Source organism: Paralichthys olivaceus, chromosome 7, assembly GCF_024713975.1.
Source record: "Paralichthys olivaceus isolate ysfri-2021 chromosome 7, ASM2471397v2, whole genome shotgun sequence".
Taxonomy (NCBI): Eukaryota; Metazoa; Chordata; class Actinopteri; order Pleuronectiformes; family Paralichthyidae; genus Paralichthys; species Paralichthys olivaceus.
This window is the reverse complement of record NC_091099.1, coordinates 20403962-20426066: the sequence shown is the minus strand read 5'-3', so window position 1 is coordinate 20426066 and position 22105 is coordinate 20403962. Positions and strand designations below refer to the sequence as shown.

The following is a 22105-nucleotide window of genomic DNA, read 5'->3' as shown; positions in this document are numbered from 1 at the left end:
ATAAAAAAGCATAAATATATATAAAGAAAAGAGAGAGGGGAAACACTTTCTTATTGTTCACTGAAAAGTGAATTTTGAATTTGGACAGTTTTGTCTCCAGGCTGTAAAGTCTGGACATATTCTTCAATCCACACAGACATCCTGTGGAATCAGATGTGTTGTTTGTCATTCTGTGGACTGAACCGCACACAATCTTAATATAATGAAGTCATTACTGTTGATTTGACAGAATGAGGAAGTACACTGAACCGCTTCTTGTTATGCTGCCTTTGAGTGCTGTGGGATATTATGAGTTCCCAACAATGTCAAACAGACAAACTCGGAAGTGGAAAGTTAGCCACCAGTAGGAATTTCAATCCTGGATTAGATAACAATATACACGTAAATACCCATGATGTTGTATCTTTGTGACGGCCAGAGAGCTAAATTCGCGTAACGAACGAGTGGGGGTGGTAGATTTAACCTTAGACCCAATCTGACGGAGCGTGGCGGGAGCCAGTGAAGGCAGCGTGAGTTCCTGTGCTGAGAAGTGACGGTGACAGACACGGAGCTGAAGTCTGGGTGGATCCGACCAGGGGCCGAAGTCTGGGTGGATCCGACCAGAACCGGGACTGACAACCACCACACACGATGGTAGCGCCTGGAAACTTCCATCCAAACTTTTTAAACAACCGCCTGTGCTCTCGTTTAAACTCCGTGGTGTGTTCACGCGGTAGCTGAGGACACACTTCACCTGAGAGACAACACAAAAGAAAGTAAGAAACCAGCAGACAAGTGGCTGCAGGTCTGTCCTTGTTCAAGTCAACCTACACAGCAGCCCGCTGTACTCTCTTATGTTCTGGTTGTTGTTGTTCTGGTGTTATACATGTGTGTGTCATGGGACATAACAGCCAGTGACATTTTGTTTTTCTTATCAAGTTGTTCCTGAAGTTGTTCACCTGTGTTTTCCAGCATTGAGTCAACATCACCAGACTGAAGCCACCTCCGTCTCTTCAAAGTCACACAACAAGGTGAGTGAAACACTTTCACTCATCAGATCACTGCTGGATCCTCGTGCCAGTGGCGGATCTAGGGTTTTTCTTAATCATGGGGCCATAAACGGGCCCACACTTTACACAGAGGTTATATGTCAAACATCCATGCAAAATACCTGATTCAGTCAGGTGCACATTTCTGTACATCTCTTTGTTTACTGTTTAAGCTCTATAGCTCGGAGCAAAGCCAAACATCATTGGAACATATTTTAAAATGTATTTCCTGTTCAAACACAATGTGAACTTCAAAAAATCTTCACCAACAAAAGTCATATTTATTGTTAGTAGTGTAAGTAAGTGGCAATTGACAGGTGAGGGGCACTAAAGGGGTCAATCAGACTACAGCCTGGGCCAGAGCCTCCCAGTCCCCAGCCCTGGATCTGCCCCTGTATCACGCAAAGTCTCTGATGATCATTATTAGCAACAGCATACTTTTGGACTGAATCATCCACCACATGCTTTTTTGTACCACGAGCAAATAATTCTAAATGTTGTATCTGGGTTTTCAAGTGTGCCTCAGTGTCTGCTACAAGAGGTCAGATTCTGACTCAGTCTCTTGACCATCAGGAGAAAACCAGACTACAGACATTATTTCCAGGAGGAGCAGCTCTCAAACCGCTGAGGAAGGAGGAGTTGGAAATGTTAATGTGTTCGTGTGGACTCTTGCTACTTTTAATGGAAAAGAGAAACGCAAAATTATTTTTTTTGACTGATTTGTGAATCAGTGTCTATAAATACTTAATTTTAAGACTTACCTTTATTCTGCCCTTGTCACAGTGATAATAATAATAATAATGTATTATATTTATGTAACAACAATCAAAAACAGCAAAATATCAGGACACCAATCAAAAAATATAAAGTAATAGGCTGATGAAATAAGTTAAAATCAACAATAGTAAAAATAAGACTTTATACAGGGCATGGCCACACAGAGTAAATGTAATAGTAATATGTTTTTTTTAGTTCCATTTATAACCGATTACAACAGTTTATTCTGAGATAGAGACAAAGAGACAGAGAGAGTTTAATTCAAAAACAAATTTTTTTCTTTCAGGATCAGGTAGAAGCCTCCAATAATATGAGCAGAAGAAAGCTAATATGTAATGAAAGGCCAAAATGGGCAAACTGATATTAATCTAAATCTGGTTTTGGAAGTCGTGTTGTGTAAATATTTCTTCTTCTATGAACTCCCGACTTATAATAATTTCTTATTTCAGGTCCTCTCTCGTACCTACAATGCCGACCCTCGTGGACAGCGGTGACCTGCATGCAGTTTGCTCCGAGCTGCCTGCCATGTTTGATGGCATGAAGCTGGCAGCGGTGGCAGCGGCCCTGTACATCATCGTCCGCTGTCTGAACCTGAAGAGTCCCACATCTCCACCAGAGATTGTGTATCAGGACACAGCGCTCAGCCGCTACCTGCTCAAGTACTGCCCCATGCTGACCAAAGAGTGAGTGTTTACTTTATCAGAGTCTGGTTTAAAGTTTTAAAGACTTCTGATGCAACCTGGACTGAAAAAATGGAACTCAATCTCAACTGGATAGTTAACAATACAAGACCACTAGTTGACCTCTGGCTTACAACCGATAATAGGGAGCTCATGGTACTTAATATTGAGATTCTGACAACTGAAGGGATTCTGTTTGCGTCTCGGTTGGATTTCCATTGACTGTTATGAAATAAGATGATTCTGAGCTGAGCTTGATCTGGTTTCTTAGGCGTAGACTCAGCGACTGACTTAACATGACATTATTAACTCACACATGACCTGGACACTCAGACATGATCCTGCCTCTGACATAACGTCAGAGCACTGGACTGGGAGCTTGGGTAACCTCACTTCTTTCCAAATCCACACTGAATGAATCCTTCTGGATTCATTTCATTTCTTGTCTTTTGATCTGTCCTGAAGACAAACTTTTCTCTGCTCCTCTCACACTCTCACGAGGGGTTGATCCATTTCAGTCAGTTAAATGACTCACGATGTCTGCATATTTGTCTGCCGCCTCCTATGGTTGGACTGGTATGTGTTGCTGTCAGTGGGCTGGTAAACATCTTTAAGGCAGATTTCACAGCTGCTGCGTTGTATAATATGGTTGTCGTCCTCCTCTTCAGATACATTCCTCCCTTGCTGTGGGGGAAGAGTGGTCATCTCCAGACGGCCCTGTACGGCAAGATGGGACGTGTCAACACACCAACGCCCTGCGGGGTCCGCAAGTTCCTCCCGATGCAGGATGGAGCGACAGCGACTTTCGACCTCTTCGAGGCCCGAGGGGATCACAGCACAGGAGGTCAGAGGTCAAATACTAGTTCAAGCCCCAAAGCAGTCTGCTTAATATTTACTGTATGTTAATGACTTAGTCACACAACTGCTGATCTTATATATCTGACATAACACAATAATGATCAGTTTAACATCTTTGTGTTTTGTTTTCTGAGACTTATTTGGATCATGAGTCCTCAGCCTCAAGTAACAAGCAGCTCATACTACAGTATACACTCTAATGAACTCCCTCTTGGGAAAAACAACAGACACACAGGCGCACAATAACCACCCTTACACACATGACTCCATTTTTTTATGTTGTCTGTCAGGTGATGTTACCATGGTAATCTGCCCTGGGATCGGTAACCATAGCGAGAAGAACTACATTCGGACCTTTGTTGATCATTCCCAGCGGCAGGGTTACCGCTGTGCAGTCCTCAACCACCTGGGAGCGCTGCCCAACATGGAGCTCACGTCGCCGCGCATGTTCACTTACGGTAAAGAAGGAGCACTGCATGATTGCACCCTTTAGTCAAAAACTTGTGTGCAAGTAATCTTCATTGTATTTTAGATTTTGGTTTTTTAAATTGAAATAAATAAATTCGAAACAACTTAATTTGTAAAGGATTTTTACTCACAGTCACCAAGTAATTTAACAAAAGACATGAGAGACAGAAATACAAATATATAAATAAATGACTGTGTAGAGAAATTTCTAGGAAAAGGGAGTTGCAGAATACAATACAACATATTAATGATATTGATGTCAAACTGAAATATTAATCAGTACTGCTCAGTTGTAAAAGTGTCTGTCTTTCATTCAGGTTGCACCTGGGAGTTTGCAGCCATGGTGGCTTATATCAAACGGGCCTTCCCTGAGACGCACTTGGTGGTGGTGGGCTTCAGTCTTGGGGGGAACCTTGTCTGTAAATTCCTGGGTGAGAACCCATCCAACCAGGAGCGCGTGCTGTGCTGTGTCAGCGTGTGTCAGGGGTACAACGCCCTCAGGTTTGTTGACTGAAGGAAAAGTACAGAGCCATGAATGGATATGACTGAAAATGTATAGATAAGAATACCTGATTCTTCAGCCCTATTTCTAAAACACTTAATAACTGAATGTACTTTTTAATCAGAAAACGTTTTCACTGTGAAAGCACCAGTATAATAAGGGTGGTCTGTTTTTGTCCCATAGTGTATTTCTATGTGTGCATTGAAGAATTTCTGTTTTCAGGGCTCAGGAAACATTCTTTCAGTGGGACCAGTGCCGGAGGCTCTACAACTTTGTGTTGGCGGACAACATGAAGAAGCTCATCCTGTCACACAGGTGGAGAAACACAACATGTATTGATTTAGCAGATTGAACAGTTAAAGCTGCTGCACAAACAAATGTATAGTTTAGATTCAGTTGCGTATGAAAAAAGCTGCAAACGAACCAATATCCAGTGGTTGAGGAAGTATTCAAACATTTTACTGAAGTGGAAGTACAAATATATAGATATAAAATGTTCTACTTGAGTAAACATAAACACTTGCCGTATAAAACATCAAAGTATTAAAAGTAAAAGTTTTTGCATAGTGTAACCTATTCACTTCAATATATGTAGTGGAGTAAAAGTGGGAAGTACCTGAAAATAAATCTACTTAAGTTAAGTACAGATACAAAAAACATGTACAGTAACAAGTGTACTTAAATAAGTACATGTACTTTGTTACATCCCACCACTGCCATATCAAATTCAGGCAGTATATTCTTGACACTGACATCTGTCTACAGACAGAAATAAATTATTCTTCATCAGACAAGTGATAAATGTATAATGTAAAACTCTTGATTCCACTATCTTTGATGTTTGTGCTCTGCTATAATAACCTTAATTGTTGTGTTTAACAGGAGCAGTTTGCTGGACTTGAGCTCCAGCTGCATTAGGGATGCAGACCTGATCAGACTGTGTGCAGCCACCTCTCTGATGCAGATAGATGACAGCATTATGAGGTGAAAGCTTCTTGGATTTTGATTTTAAGCTTTAATTGGGGCACCAAGAGCTACTCCAAACTCTACAACTGATCTGTGTGCATTTTATACTGCAGAAAATTCCATGGATACAGCTCCTTGAAGGAGTACTACGAGAAGGAAAGCTGTGTTCACTACATCAACAAAGTAAGTGACTAGTGTTTGTATGTTAATTACTGAAACCTTGATGGATATAATGTTGTTCCTCGATCTCGCTAATGCATTTGGGTCAGTACCACATAGTGTCCTCTGGGTTGCTTTCCCATTCTTCAAAGCCCATCATAAATATGATTATAGCCTACTTCGAATTCCGGAAGTCTTCGAGCTGCCTAATGCAAGTCCTTTAGAGGAATTTAAATGCACCAAAACAAGGAGATGATGACCCACTTAGAGTCCTGTGACAAATCTATACGGGCTGTCTGACCATCACTGACAAAAGGATGGAAATTGACACAAAAAGAAGCAACTCGACAAGCAAAAGCAGCACCCCAGCAGGCTGACATTGTGGGCCATGGTCAGAGTAGACCCCTGTGGAACAAGGCAACTCCTTAGAGCGGCGTGTTCTGGCGTCAGAAAGAGGCAGCAAGATGTGCAAAGGCTGTCACTCAGGCCAGACGGGCAGTGGATGAAATGGGAGAGCATAGAGAAAAGAAAGATCAGCTGGAAGGACCTGTGGGGAATGGAAGCAAGCAGGATTAGCTTCCTGCTTAGATCAACCTATGACGTACTTTCCTCACCCAAAAACCTGAAGCAGTGCCTGAAAGATCCATCCTGCCCACTATGCTCAACTCCAGCTACCATCAGGCACATCCTCACTGGTTGTAAAATAAGTCTCTCCCAAGGTAGGTTTACATGGAGACACAACCAGGTATTTAAATGCCTTACAGCAACTATTGAAACAAAAAAACTACTACCAATGCCTTGCCATCAAAAACACTAAACACTGTACAAAGGACAACATTTGTCCGAGAAGGTGAACAGGGACAGAGAGGGCCTCCTCCATCTGATCAAGAGTGGTCAGTTGGAGCGAGCCCGAAACTGGGAGATGTTGGTCGACGTGGGCTGACAGCTTACAGTCATATTGACAAAAAAATATACAAGGAAGTCAAGTTGTGCTTTTAGGGGAAGTTATGTTGTGTAACTGTTTCTTTGTAAAAACATTTAATCTGTTGACTGGCAACCTCCTATTCCTATCCCTAAAACCACAAATTGTTGTTTTCACTTCACGGCTACTCAAAAAGGTTATTTTTAGTGAGGCACAGAGGAATGGTTGAGAAAATATGTCTACTTTGGGCACAGCTGGGCTAGCTGTTCCCACCTGTTTATTTATGCTTGGCTAAGGTACTCCTCAGCCAGCTGCACATTGATCTCTCAGAAAGAAGGTGAATAAGCAGAATTCCCAAATGAATTTGAATACAAACATATGTGCAAATAATGTAACATATACAAATACTGCTTTTACTACTACCACTACTTCTACATATACTACCAATGCTGCTATAACTGCTACTACAGACACTGCTTCTACAACTTCTACACTGACCTAACAACCAATACACCATCTTCTGTGAATACCCCTACAATGCAGTAATGGTGTGTAACTAGGCCTTCCATTTTGAATTTTAAACAAACTGTGTTTTTGATCCGATTTTTTTCTGTCCAGGTCACTGTGCCTCTCCTCCTGGTTAACTCCTCAGACGACCCACTGATCCATCAGTCACTACTGGATATTCCTCGCACACTTGCAGGTTTGTGGTTAAGATTCATTCATCACTTGATGTTAATGGTACCTAATTAGAAAGTAAAGAAAATTAATGGTCTGAATAGTGAAAAAATGTATTCACCTAATCCTTATGTCTAAGTCATTGTCATTTGTGCATAGTAACCATCATGTTGTGTTTTGGATCACCCAATTCCTCCGCTTGTAGAGGCCTACTGTGGTAGCTGCAGGTTAAATTCCAGGCCCTTCCAGGCTGTCAGAACCCGAATCAGCTTTATTGGCCATGTATGCATACACATACAAGGAATTTGACTCTGTTTTGTTTTTGTTGCTCTCAACGTACAGAAATAGACTAATAAACAAAAAAACAAGGACACAAAGCAGAAAAAGGTTAAGCAAACATTTAACTACTATGTACAAGTATGAATACAAATATATATGAAAAAGTATGTATATATATATGAACATAAAACACAACAACAATGAAATAGAGAAATGGATGTCTTTTCCTACTCTCTCCCACTATCACACCTAAATTCTGTACTATCAAAAAAGACCATAGTGCCTGAAAATATGTTTACAAAAAAAAGAAAGTATTTGATTTAGTATAGCCAGGCAGTATTTACACAACACAGTATTTTCATATTTATATTTAGATATTGTATCATCAAATAAGTTTTTTAATATGTTTTTCAGTTACATTTTCAGTAGCCATTTTGACCAGAAATGTGCTAAATAAGTGAAGTCCATTCACCATATGAAAGTGTTCTTCACATGTAATTATCAAACAGCATGAGTATGGTTAACTACGGTTGTGTTTTGTTTGTTTTGCCTGTTTTGTGTGTTTCCTAGAGAGCGATAACTACAAACAGTGAAACATTGTCCTTGCAGTGACATGAACGCAGACTAATGTGAAATGAATGATCCTGTTGTCCTTCGTTTAGAGCTAGACTCTGGAGCCAATGTCTTAAGTGTTGATAAAGTCTTGTTGGAGCTATCTACTCACCACGGGCCAGCCCAGACACTCTTGTTGAATTTTTCAGGGCTATGTGATCTGCTTAGGCTGCTGGATTATATATATAGAGCAGGGTGTGTGTGTGTGTGTGTGTGTGGCTGTCTTGTCTTGCAGGTCACATGCACTGACCCTGTGTGTGTAAATGAGTGGGTGTGATGACTGAGACCTGGACAAGTGAAATACTAAATTCGTCCTCTACTTTAAGGAAACGTGGTTACTCAGGATTCTAACATTTGCTCTGCTGCTCATTAACAATGTGTAATGTGTTAACAGACTGACGTCACAGATCCCAGTTACCCACTGAGGGAGACTCACTGACCATGACACACAGAGATGCTGGCTGTTTGTTATGGCTATCTCCCTTATATGTGATGTCATGGCTGTCCTAGAAACGGTGTACTTTTGTTTTCAGTAAATGACATTTGAGTGTGACCTACGGAAACAGTATTGGACACACAAACCCCACTTGTCTTTTCTTAAATCTTTAAAAAATAGATTTTAAAGATTTGTTTAGTGTTATCTGGAGGTTTGAGGCCATTGTGCAGGTTTGACTGGTTTTATTTTTAGTTCTGTAATATGTTGTTGAATGGGGGAGAACCTGTTCTGTGTGTGTTGGTGTGTATGTACATCTCAAAAAGAATAGGTCACAGAGAGTGTGACGATGGTGTAGAACAATATAAAGGGCAAGGAAGAGGACGAAAGCCTGTGGAGGCACAACCTTCACCACTGACCTCACAGTGAGTCACTGAGCCATTTTAATGATACCATCTCTTTCTAAGTAGAGGGAGAGTTTAATTATTTACCCTCACACCAACAAGATCAGGACGCCTTTAATTACCAAATGGCTGGAGATGCTTATCAGGGAAATCAAAGTGACACGACAAAGTGCGAAACGTTTTGAAATTCAACTGAGTTTTAAATGATCTGTATGGAGGATTTCCTTCTGGAAAAGGTATCATCTGTAGAATGTATTGCTTCTACTCAAGCTTTTGATGAATCTCCACAAATTGAGTGACTATATAATCTGTGAAATGGTCTCAGGTCTCATTGAGAATTTACACTAATTTTGAAGCTCTCTGCAGCTCTTAGATCAGTGTTTTAGTTCTTTCTCTGTGTATAGACTTAGTATTTACCATTATCTGTTCATCAAGAGTTGATGAAATACAAACCTGAACTTACAGGAGAGTAAATATTGGACTTATACTGGATGCTTTTTCAACATTATCGTCATAAAAACTTGATAGACCAGTTCTATAGTCTGTCAGGGCTCCGTTTTTGTGTTTAGTGATTTTTTATTTTCACCCTTGTATGGTCAAAAATCCCACTCGGCTTTAAAGCAGCATTAATTGACATTTTGTTAGAACATTGCAAAGTTAGTGAATAGCTTTAATTGCTGCTTTAGAGCCACATAGTTTTCTTAAGAGTTTAACAAAGTAAATTACAACCTAGTGTTGGAGTTAAATTCATCAAGTGAAGCCAAACACAAACCCAGATGAATGCGAATCTGAACTGTTGCTGCCATCTAATCTAGTCAAAAATCAGTTATTACATTTAAGTAAGACCCCCTAAAGGTTTGACCATACTTTCTGCATTCTGTGTCCGCTGAGAGAAAACAAGCATCTACGTTCTTTGTCTTTGTCGAAGAGCGTGACATGGACTGGAGAGTGTTGAGCAACAGAATATATTGTACCTGGAGCATGTGCAGTGGACACCTACAGTCAAAGTGGTCAAACATTTTGGGGTGCACATCTATGTCTGTATATGGGTCAATGCGTACCCTCGCGGACATGGGTGGATGATGATATTTATGCGCGAGGATCATAGCGGACCTCAGTGGATGTGGAAACTATGAATTCGCCTTTGCAAAATTAAATTACTCAATCGAATCATTGAACTGAAACATAAGACATATGAACAAATGTTTTCCTTAGCTCTAATGGATAGATCAGGTCATCAGTGTTTTATTCAGTTGCTACAGAAAAGAACCAAAGTATCCCACCTGTGTCTGGTGTTTCAAAAGATGAAATGCTGGCACTAAATAAGGGGCCACCACAATTTATAAAGGAATCCTCTTACCTCTCCTTCTATCTGTTGTCCTCTCTAGAGAAGATGCCCAATGTGATATTCGCCCTGACCCAACATGGAGGCCACCTGGGTTTCTTCGAGGGAGCTGTGCTGTTTCCTCAGCCGCTCACTTGGATGGACAAGGTCATAGTGGAGTACACAGACGCCATCTGCCGCTGGGAGAAGAACAGGCCAGTCTGTCAGAGGAGCAGCCACCAGGACGTGAACCCCTGCCTGCAGAGCACAAGGGTAACCCTCAGTGGGTAACACATACTGTACATATACGTACTACTGGAGACAAAACAAAAGACCATAAGAGACGCACACACAACTGCTCTACTTTGATACTAATGGCCTTAACCTAGCTAGATTAACTAAGACAGGCTGAGTGGAAGTGAGTAAAACTAAATGAAAAGTAAAACATACAGATATAATAAGACCTTCGGGGGTAATATGTCCCCTGCTCTATAGCAACCATGATTTCTCTTTTTAACATGCTGATGGGAGGGGTAGTTCTTTCATTATTATGCACACAGTCTTGTACTTTTGCCTTTTTTCCGTTTTCCAAAGGGTTCTTTTCAGCATCAAGTTTTTTATGGTCACAATTAGTCTTGCAGCTGCTCGGCCTGGTTCCAGGCTTAAAACTTTTTTATAACGGTTTTCTGACACATCAATGGAGAAAATGAGTGGAACATTTACTCCTAGAGCCAGAACTGTTCTAAAAGTGGGCTGTCATTGTTCTATACTTGAGTATCCATCAGTCAGTTGACACACACTGCGAGAAAGTGTGTAGGACACACTGTTTTCGGCAACCAGTTTGAAGTCTTAAAATCTTAAGAAGAAGAATTTCAAATATACCTGATGCTCCACTCAGGTTTTAAAGCATATTACGGCTATTCAACAGATTTGAGTTTCAGCTTCTCGAATCTGATGAGCAGCAGTACAGCATGGTTTATTGTTTACAGTGGTGGTCGTAATGGTTGTTACGATTTTAATTTACTGAAGCTGCATCTGTTGTTTTATTGCAGCAAATAACTGTTAAACAATGGAGGGTTTGGTTTGTTTATTTGGTTTGAGGCTTCATTTTGTCCATTTTGACGCTGCTGACCAGTTTCTTTGTATTTTAATGGTATGTGACTGATCGTCAACCTGCAATCTTGCTCCTGACCTTCAGAATAAAATAATCACATCAGCTTTTAAAGATGTTACAAAAACTCAGTCAGAAGGACATTGTATTTGTATTTTTTAATGATTTGTGTAGTTGACTGGAAATATGGACCGTTAATACAAACTAGCTTTAGCATTGCACTCCAAACTGTGTAGTTCTCTGGGTCAGCTTGTCCCATTCAGTTTTTTTCCCACAAGCCCAACTACAGCTGCTTGGACCATTATGCCTTTTTTGGTTATTGCCACAAAAATGTGCTTTGACACGTCTACAAACCAGAGCAGGAGATTGTCAGAAAATATACTGAAGCAAACAGCTGCTGCGTCGAAGTGTGTTTACGAATAGTTAAACAGGAAGGAGAGAAAAGAGTGTGACTGGGACGTAAACAGCAAGTGTATAAAATTAAAAATCTAGCGTTTGATCCTCAGTTAACACACGTACACACAAACTAATGGACCAAAGCACTTTTGACTTTAAAATACAAAGCAGCTCAACTTTTCATTTTTAATGATGCTACTGCATTGCGGCAAAACATAACCAAGGGCAATATTTAAACCAAGGCTAACTACTAGTTTTAATAAGTGTCCAGTTTCCTGGGTTTGTATAAAGCTGCTTATTGCTGCATACAAGATGGATGGAGTTTATTACAGTGAATAGAGTGAAAACGTTTCTTTCATTTAAAACACAGAAAACTATTTACAGAATTTAGCTGTGGCTCATGATTTGGTACATTTCCATGTGAAATGTGTTGCTACAATGAGAGGTCAATCAAACAGCTCAGTAGAGCACGTACCTCCACCAAGGCCCAAAAGTTCCCTCTCTCATAGAGATCAGTTCCAGTTCCCAATGAGCCTGATTCTTTTCCATCAAGACCCATGATTTATTCCCTGACGACAACAACACAGCACATTATAGTGCTGTACTTGAAATTCCAGTGAGTTGAATCTGAGCTTCGTTGATATAAACTGTAATTTAAAGTAATTTCTGCCAAATTCCATGCAAATGGAAAAAATTAGCAATAAGACATTAAACAGCACTGCTTGATTGACGACCCGGAGCCATACTGCATTGCTGGCATCACTTTGTATAATTAGAACTCAGTAGAGTGACAGTCTTTAACAGTCTCTTTATGAAGCCACATTAAAATTCACTAATTCTAGATTTCTATTTGGATCTGCACAAAAGTGCTCACACTCCATCATTGTCTGAGAAAAGCAATGAAAATATTAACACAGGCCCGATGTTGCAATGTTAAAGAAAGTGAAAAAAAACTGGATCTGCACAAAACTTTCTCTACTGACCCGTACCACACCAATACATAAAGTTTAGTAGTAATCTGTTCTGTAGTTTTTATGTAATCATACTTACAAAATCAAACAAACAAACGGACAGGGGTAAAACAACCTCCCTGGTGGAGGTAATAACAGGTGAACTTTAGTTTCCGGTTTATTTTGGCCTCTTTCATCATGACTTTGAGAAGTGCCTATGGTTTGTGTTTGATGTTAAACTTAACTGAATCCTTTAACCTGCAGCAGCAGCACTCCTCTGTCTATATGTACAGTACAGTATGTACTCTTTTGCTTGCACTTTACTGTATGTACAGTTGTTGTACTGTATGACAATGTGTATCCTCATATGGGTGTAATATGAATGTGTTCTGCTGTGATGTGTTACACAGCCTTGTCTGATTTTTTTTATTTTAACACACCCATTTATTGATACTTTCCACAAACATTTACGTTTGTTTATTTGAACCTGATCTAGGTTTTTTAAATTGAATTTTAGATTGATACAAACACAACTTATATTTATATACAGTTTATTGTACATTTATTGACATTCTTATTGGTGCAAGGGGTAAACTTGATAATACTCATAATACTCATTGTGGAACAACCTAAAAAAACAATTGTTGGAATATCAGCTTTCAAGGAGAGACAGGGGGAGCGGAGAGTGGAAGCTGAGAAAATCTGGGGCCTGCCAGTGTCACAACAAGCTGTGTGGATGAGCTACAGTCTGAACAAAGCACAAATTCACAGGGGAGCAAGACACAGCGTCTCAGCCTGCTGTTCAGTGCTGATATAGAATAACAGATACAGAATATACAGAATACTGTAGAGTGGAGTAATGACTGAAGGGTGAGAGCAAGGGAGGCCGCCTTGTTCCTCTGCTCTTATGCTTTGTCAGGACCTCTAGCAAACAACATCACTCACACAATCATGACTTTCAATTTCATTCATATCTTTTTTTACTCTACAACCACACAGCTAGAATTTGAGTATCCACAGTCTATGGGAGTTTGCAATATCTTAATGATGGATGGAGGATGTTTAGTCAAACAGCTTGGCCGCTATGGCCTTGCCGTCGTACTTGGCGCCTTTTCCATCAAACTCAGACGGAAGGATATCCGCATCAAACTCCTTGTAGTAGTTTTCCAGCTCGTCTCCATGGACGAACACCTGAGGCAGGGACGACAATCTGTTAGTCATCTCAGACTGTGTAAATGTGTGAAAATGTATTTAATTTGATTTACTAACTATAAAATCGTGAGCTGGGACAAATCCAAAAACCCACTACAATTTTAAAGTGTTTTTTTTAGGTCTCATGATTATAAGAGTGCAGCCTCCAGACAGCTGTGCTAATAATGAAAAAATGCGACATTAATATTAAGCATGTGAAACTCCAGCAATAACAAGCAATGTCACATGAGAGATATTTGAACCGAACAAAAAGACACGATCCTCCAAACTGGAGTAAATTAAACCCGGAAAACTCAGTGGTTCATAATGGTTTTTATCCTCTCACAAAGATTTCAAGGATTAGTACATTTATTTCCTGCTACAAAAGTAGAAACTGTTTTTCATGCTTTATAAACCAGTGGATTGCCCTGCAGTAATTCATTACTCTCTGGTACTGGTGGTAACATCTTCCCTGCCTCCAGCTCGTCCAAAACTATAACTCAGACTAAAATAGTGTGATAATATGTCAGCTATCAAATGTGCTTCTCTTCACTGGCTACCTGTTTCTTTGAGAGCTGATTTTAAGGTTGTATTAATTACATGCAAAGCCCAGAGAGGCAGCGCCCCATGTTATTCATCACATTTGTTATTGATTTATGTTGAAGCATTGCTTTTTGATTGTCATGGTTTTCATTGATGAATAAAGGTGACAGAGCCTTTTTTTCTGAGGAGATCAGATATGACTTGTATTTTAAATCACTGTTAAAGAAGAAAAACAACTGGCTTGTTTAAAATTGCTTTTTTCCCTTTTTTTGTGATTCACTTTGTAAGTGTTTTAAAAAAATGCGTTTATAATAAAATTATCATTATTATTGTTACAGTGTATTCCTTATTATCATTATTATTGTATCAACTTTGTAAGACTCACTCTCTCTAGCAGCTTGCTCTTCATGAGTGGTTTGACCACATTGTAGGTGGTGGTGAAGTACCAGGGCTGGTGGATGAAGTGCACAGCTTTGAAACGGGCAGGGAATGAATCCTGGTGGAAAAGAACATTAAGAAAGTTACATGATATATGTCTCAATCAGATTCTCTGTGATGAGGGGTCCTGCAGAAAGTTAAGAGACTTTCAGAGACTATAGATTTTCAGCTGTAGCTCTCTTATTGTCTGTAGTAACCAGTTATTTCAGGATAAAAAGGAGTTTTCCCACCTGCAACATATCCACCATCTTTTTGAGCTCGGTGGGTTTGATTCCTGACGCCTGCTGCATAGTGAAACCCTTGAAGTTCTCAATGATGCAGAACCCATTGATCTGAGTCTCTTCGTTCTCCAGCAGCTTCTCCAGGATCACACAGTAGGCACGAAGGATCTGAGGTCACACAGACAGACATGCACCATGTTTGTTTGCTAAGTTAATTTAACCTGTTAACAGACATCCCCACTCTTGTGCACAAGCTTACAAATAATAAATAAAATAAAATAAACTGTTCTTCAATACTATCGATTACAGTATTAACCCTTGTCTCTTTTAAAAGGTAACTTCAAGTTGAACAAGCACAAACATGGTAGAGATCTAAAGGGTTTTTCATGTCAACTATTTGACTTTAGTGTATGTTCAAACACTGTCGAACAAAACATAATTTATCAAGGTTGTGTGATGATTCAGTCCGGTAAAGATTAAAACGTAGTCCCATTTTTAATATCATTCTGAAAGATGGGATGATATGGAAAACATCTATGGCGATATCAGATTTGTGCATCAAATAATCTTCAATTTTGCACCAATTTGAATGAAAAGTGAGTTTGGAAATATCCTTTTCCTTGTGCATTGTGGGTAAATGTGGTCACCAAGAACTTCTCACCTCATCGAAGGTGATCTCCTCGTAGTCCCAGTTCTCGATGTTGAAGAGCAAAACCACGCGGCCATACTTGTCTCTGCTCTGCAGGATGCCGGGGTAGCCGGCCTCGATGGTGCTGCGTACGGCCTCCGGGGTCAGATTCTCAAACAGCTCAGGGTAATCCTTCCTGAATCGCACGTAGCCTATAGAGACACAGAACCGGCTTCTGAGAATATGTGAGCTTTTTTTGTCATCACGTTCTATTTGGTCCTGTCGTCCACTGGCTATTAGAAAGAAGTTCTTCTTGCAGCTACAGTGTAAAATATTTGTTTTCATTTTGATTTAATTACACTTTTATATATTTATTTATTTATTTACATTTAAAACTGAATTATAAAATATATTTTATTAATAAAAAGTTTGACCGGGTCACACTCAGCTGCACTCTGCTTTACTGCTCAGCAGCAGCAAAGAGTAATGCAATAAAAACAATATAATCAGGCAGAGTTTCAGTGTCTCTTGATGCTGTAAATGCTGTTTCACCCTGGCAAAGACAAATATCTGGAAATAAGACTTCTCAGATTTTCTCACTATTAGAAACACGACTACAGTTGTTTTGACTGTCTGTTAGGCTTAGGCTGATTGGTAGAGCGGTTGTCCGCCAACCAGAAGGTCAGCAGTTTGATCCCAGTCTTTCCCATCTCCATGCCAAAGTGTCCTTGGGCAAGATACTGAACCATGAATTGCCCCTAATAGTTACTGGAAGTGGCTTTGGATAAAAGCGTCAGCTAAATGATATGTAATATGTAAAAAATGGTATTGAAAACATTTTCTTGATTTACCCTTCATGAGTTCAAAGGCTCTGGGCACGTCGTACTTCCTGGCGCGGATGAAGCGGACCAGCAAAGCGTCGGGTTTCTCCCCGAAGGTGTTCTGCACCCCCTTGGCCAGATCATCACCTGCATCCGCCTTTTCCTTTATAATTCCTCGCAGCTCCTTCACCGCAGACACTCGCTTCTCATCTGTCTCGTTCAGCTCATCCTTGGCCTGCAGGGGGAGCCGGACCAGATGGTTAGCTCACATTCTTTGTTCAGAGTTTTGGTTTTGTACACCACAGGGTCACAAAGGTACGTGAAGATTTCCCATTTAACACATTTTAGTTCATCAAAATCTGTTGTGAAGTGTTACATTTCGCTAAGGCCAAATTTGCTCACTTGGCATAGCTAGTGGATTCTATTAGCAGACAGGTGATAAGCTAGTTGTGCTAACTGGCTAGTGTTTGTTCATTAGCTCACTTAAGTTAGCTGAATTATTGGCCTCTTCTCATGTTTTTCCTCATGTTTGTAGTGTTTTATTTATTTTATGTTCATCTAAACATCTGTTATGATCAAGAGAAAGTACAACAGTAGGCTAGAGGAAGCTAACATGTTGCAAATGTCAACAACCCTGCATAACCATGGTGTCTTTAACACCCTGTGATTGCTTATATTAATGATTCGAAAATAATGAAGATGAACATAGTAAATGTAAAGTTTGGTGTAGTTTAATATATCATCAATAAAGAACTGTTAAAAGACCCTGCCAACACACAGGAGTAGTCAGGTATTCTGGCTAATTAGACCTCTCCGGGTTTCAAAAGCTAAGATACAAATTACGAGAACTAAATCTGAGAATTGATTGCATTGATGAAGGTGTAAGTCATACTTTCTTAACAGTTGCAGGTGAAATAAAAAGACAGTCAGTTATACCAACAGACTCCTAGAAGGAGGTAACTGTTCAATGTCCTGATGTCTGATGCAGTCCGTTGATGTCTCTGAATGTTTCTTTGTTCGTGTACCTTCTGCTTAGTGTGGTCTGGCAGACTGGCACAAGGTCCAAACACTGGCCCGTGGTCCTTGACGGTGAGACGTTCCAGCTTAGCCCTGAGAGCCTGCTCCTCCTCCGACACCATACGATAAGTTCCACTCTGAAGAGACAAGAGACAGCATTAATGCAAGAGACAACGTCTCATAGTCTGCACACACAAACGTTGTTGTGGAAATGTTGATATTTAATTTTTTTCAAGCAGGAAAAGCACTGGTTTAACTAATAATAATATGATGTGTCTAATAACATTAATTACCATTGATAACAGAAAATATAACCTAACATTGTTCATATCATATACACATGATTCATTTGAGGAATCACATAATGGTTTTATTTATCTATTATAGCCCAAATCACAAATTCTTCTCAACAGGCTCGCCAATCTCTACAGCCACACCTCATATGTCCTCTTTCATCAAGCAGAACTTCTCATTAGTATCATGTTGTCTAAACCTAAGAAGATCTATACCTGAATCAAGTCTAGAAAGGTAAATAAATGAATAGTAAATATCTGATGCAAAATAGTTTAAAATTATTGGCACATTACTGTTATCACAGAAAAATCTACTTCAACCAAGTGAGTCCTGGTGGTGAAGACTGGTCCCTGCAGTTATCTTGTACTGACAACTGAATATAAATTATAAAGTTGGATGTTGATCCCTGTTTTTCCACAGCTCTCTGTGGACATAAAGCTCACATTACGCTGTCGAATGTGTCATTTTTACAGATGATATTTCACCATAGAAAAGCACCAGTGTAATTAAAACCATTAATAATAGATGACGTCTGTTTATCTGCCAGGTCCAGGGCTTAAACATGAGACATGGCTGACTGACCTGGTGGCAAAAAGAATGGAGCAAGTGCATCATTTATGTAAGTAATGTGCTTTTTGTAGATAAAAAAAAACAAGTTACCCATGTTGCATAATTTTTTTACTCCCTTCATTGTGAGCATCCACACTTGTCTGTATCAACAGATCAACACTTAAGTCATCTACCTTGTAGTCTGTACTGCTGAGTGGTTATATGACTGTTTTTTTATCTCTTGCATTTTTCTTTGGTCAAAAGCTTGACGCCTTGCTGTGCCAGTGTAATTCTATCACAAGACTTGGTTGCTACATCAAGTTTAAAACATGTCTAATCCACGTGAAGCAACATGCCTTTTCCAGCAGTGTTGCAGGGCCACAATGAATGGGCCTCAGTGTTTGTTTAATCTCCCTCACATGAGTCCAGTAAAGCCTGTAAATACATGTTAAGGAATACTTGTTGGCCTGAAACAGGGATCAGAGATTAAGCGGCTAAGGCTACTGTAGCTGTAGACGACATCCAAAACAATGAGCTTTGGTGTTGAGAAATGTTGATCTGCGGCTAAAGAGTCCATGTTATATGATGATGAATAGGTATTTGTCCTGAAGAAGGAAGCGATTGTGTGATGGGTCTATTATTTAATACCAACCCTTTCCTCCCTCAACACCACCGTTAAAGCATATTCTGAAGCCTCCTCTGTAAAATACCAACACTGATCACTTCTCTTTTAAACAGAAATCTGATTAAATGTTTTTTTAAATGGGTAAAAGTGCTAGTACTTACAACCACAGCCATTTCTTCTGCTCTTTAAATCAGCTTTCTACTGGAAGAAAATAAAAAGGAATTTATTCATGTGTAAAAAAAAAAGAAAAGAAAAAAGACAATTGTCACACTGTACTCCACATTAATCCCCCTTCATGTCACCCTCTCTGCCATCACAAGCTAGCCTCTTTGTGCTATATTTAGCACACGCCCTTTCCTGGGTGATTGATCAGGGATTTAAGGTCGGCACTCTATTGTTTCATAATCAACATGCTCACAGTGACTGTTTGAATTCTTTAATCTTTAATCATCAGTCTAATCTTTTAACCATTCGAATATTGTCCCTTTTTATCTTACATTGATTACATCTAACCTTTCTTCGTAATGTTTGTTGCAGTGTGTTCTTGTTCTAATGGCTGAATTATCAAGTCTTTTACAGCAAGACAATTCATCTGAAACTATTTTGATAATCGATTAATAATTTCTCATGCAAATCTACCAATCATTGTCAATTCCAACTGAAACTGATTATCTTTGGGTTTGGGATGGTTGGTCATACAAAACAAGCAAATTGAAACGTTACACTTGAGTTTGAGAAATTATGATGGGTGTTTTGATTATTAACTAAACCAGACCAAATTGTTTATTGGAAAATAACTGGGATATGACTCTATCAAGCAAACAATCCTCTGACACTCAACTCTTTTCAAAACTCAATATTCAATTCCAATATGATATTGTTGGTATGTGACAATAATACATTTCACATCATTTTAAATATGCTATCGATTAGTAGAGACTAAACCCTGTTCTGCCTGTCATTCTGTACTTGTAAAGCAGACTAGTAGACCATAGCAATCCCATTTACAGGTTAAGTGCAGCTACTATGCACCTCCTGAGAAATCTTTAGCCTACAACAGACTTTATTTAACACAGAAATATCACATATAGATAGAGCAATACAGAAAAAGTAGTGTTATAAAACAAACAGAAACCAAATACATAATTTGGTTTCATGAAACTGTAAACAACATAAGTATCACCAGCTGAAGCTTTACTCCTCAGTTACAGTATTAAGCAGAAGTGTTGTACAGCATTCAACAGTCTTACCTGGGGCAGATGTGAAGTTGCTGGCAGGAAGTTGCAGCGGTCTGCGTGGAGCAGGGTGCAGGGGACTGGTGATTTGTAGCTGTGGGATTAGTGGCGTCACACCAGATTACGCCCAACAAATTTTCTTGTTCTCTTTGATCAGCATAAAGTGATGGAAGCCGTGAAGAAGGGGGAGGACGCAGAGTGATGGTGATGTTTTTTTGGACCAATGGGGAAGGTGCTCCCATGATGACAGGGAAGGGGTCAGGGCATATTTTGGATGATGTAATGCTGGGTATGTACTTTAGGTAACAGGTGGTTTAAGAGGAGAGGGGTTTGGAGGGATTTGATCACATTCCAATGAGACTTGGATGGAGAGAAAAGTGACCATTGTGATGGCTGATTCCCGGTTTGATTTCTGCCACGTGAACACACTCGGGTGAGAGGAGAGGTCTGTATTCATATGTGTGTGTTTCACACGTTTATAGAGGCACGATGGTCGAAATCTGTTTAGTGGGCATGCTCCTAACTCAGCACCCAGGAATATTTTATTTATAGCAGCAGGCAAAACTTTCAGGCAGTAAAAATGATTTTGAAATGCAAATAGCATCCAAGTTTCTCTTTAATTCATTACAATGACATTATTCTTTAGTTAAGTTATTATTTGGATCAAATCTCTCTCTCTCTTTATATATCAGTGAAAATGTCAAAAAACAAATCTCACATTGCTTAAGAGGTTGATGAAAAAAAGGATCCACACCTTAATGCAGACCGGCTTCAAAAGGTAATGGGTTATTCCCATCTTGCTCATACCAACCAACCAGCAAACAAACAGAAAGAAGTGAAAACCTAACCTTCTTGATGGAGGTAATAAAAACGTAACCCAAAAACAGATTTCAGACTTTGCTGGACTCTGTCCGCTCATTGCAGACAAAAATAATAAGTGTAATTAAATTCAGCATAAATAGTCTAATGTTGTGCAAATTGGCATCCAACTGCCAAAGCTTATATTTCTGTGAGGGACAAAAGTAAACCTAAAAACACGATATAGCAACTCAAATTTGTAACAACATAGCCACTGTCATTCCAAATCATCAGACAAGTCACAATCCTCCATTGTGTGACTGAGGAGAAGAGCTAGGCTTTCGATAAATAAGAAAAATCTACACACACATCCACACAAGCTCACAACAACCACTTTCACAACTTAGGTAAAGACTTAGGGTGCGTTCATATCATTAAACCTGAACCTTTAACTATCCACAATTCCCTGTGATCAGATTAGTTCTCATGTACACATTCAATCTCAACGAGCAGAACATAATCACGCGTCAGTCACCTTGATTGTTCTGCTGCGGAGTGTATTTGTGTGTGTGTCTGTGTGTGGAGGGGGTATTGTGACCACATGAAGCTTCAAAGGTGCAAATGCAAAGGTTTATATAATGTGATCAGCCCTTCATCATATCACAAACATATACTGAGGCTTCATGAGGCTGAGTGAGATAGTAGAATTACCACACTGCGGTTGTATGCCTCTGCCAACCAGTGCAGTTTCTGTGTATATATTTCTACATACTTTTTTTCAAGATTCATATAAAAGGTCACTGTGGCCTTTGACCACTGAAACGTAATCCCTTTATCTTTCAGTCCAAGGGACAACTGATCAAATTCTAAAGAAATTCTAAAGCAGTCTCGAGATATCGAGGCCAAAAACATGTTTTTTTGAAGCCACCTTGACCTTTGACCACTGAAATCAAATTGATTTATCAGTGAGTCCAAGTGAATTGTGCCAGATATAATGAAATTTCCTACAGGCACTCCTAATATATCACATTCACAGTAACATGGCATCACTGTGATCTTGGACTTTGACCTCCAGGCACCAAATTTGAAGACATTCCCTTAAGCTGATCTTAAGATATCATGTTCAAGAAAAACATAAACATACTTTGTGAGGCCACTGCGATCGACCAAACTCAAGTGAATGTTTGTCCCAAATGTG

General features: G+C 39.6%; 2 protein-coding genes across 3 annotated transcripts; one reads left to right on the top strand and one right to left on the bottom strand.

Moving 5' to 3' along the window:
* The first annotated feature begins 274 nt into the window (after positions 1–274).
* abhd2b (abhydrolase domain containing 2, acylglycerol lipase b) lies at positions 275–14616 on the top strand. The gene is made up of 11 exons (XM_020079299.2): positions 275–755; positions 952–1010; positions 2255–2488; positions 3154–3329; positions 3634–3801; positions 4129–4312; positions 4536–4628; positions 5196–5297; positions 5393–5462; positions 6979–7063; positions 10155–14616. The coding sequence occupies exons 3-11, from the start codon at positions 2274–2276 to the stop codon at positions 10379–10381; spliced, it is 1320 nt and encodes a 439-aa protein (XP_019934858.1). The 5' UTR covers positions 275–755; positions 952–1010; positions 2255–2273; the 3' UTR covers positions 10382–14616.
* rlbp1b (retinaldehyde binding protein 1b) lies at positions 13082–20252 on the bottom strand. Of its 2 annotated transcripts, none has more exons than XM_020079301.2 (8): positions 20125–20252; positions 19036–19072; positions 17415–17543; positions 16420–16624; positions 15602–15780; positions 14950–15108; positions 14667–14777; positions 13082–13738 (listed from the first exon to the last, which is right to left on the bottom strand). In XM_020079301.2, exons 2-8 carry the CDS (start codon positions 19045–19047, stop codon positions 13610–13612), a joined length of 924 nt encoding a protein of 307 aa, XP_019934860.1. In that variant the 5' UTR covers positions 19048–19072; positions 20125–20252; the 3' UTR covers positions 13082–13609. The 2 variants fall into 2 exon arrangements, with proteins under 2 accessions (XP_019934860.1, XP_019934859.1); XM_020079300.2 differs by having other exon boundaries at positions 19036–19075; positions 20125–20243.
* Between the last annotated feature and the right edge of the window lie 1853 nt (positions 20253–22105).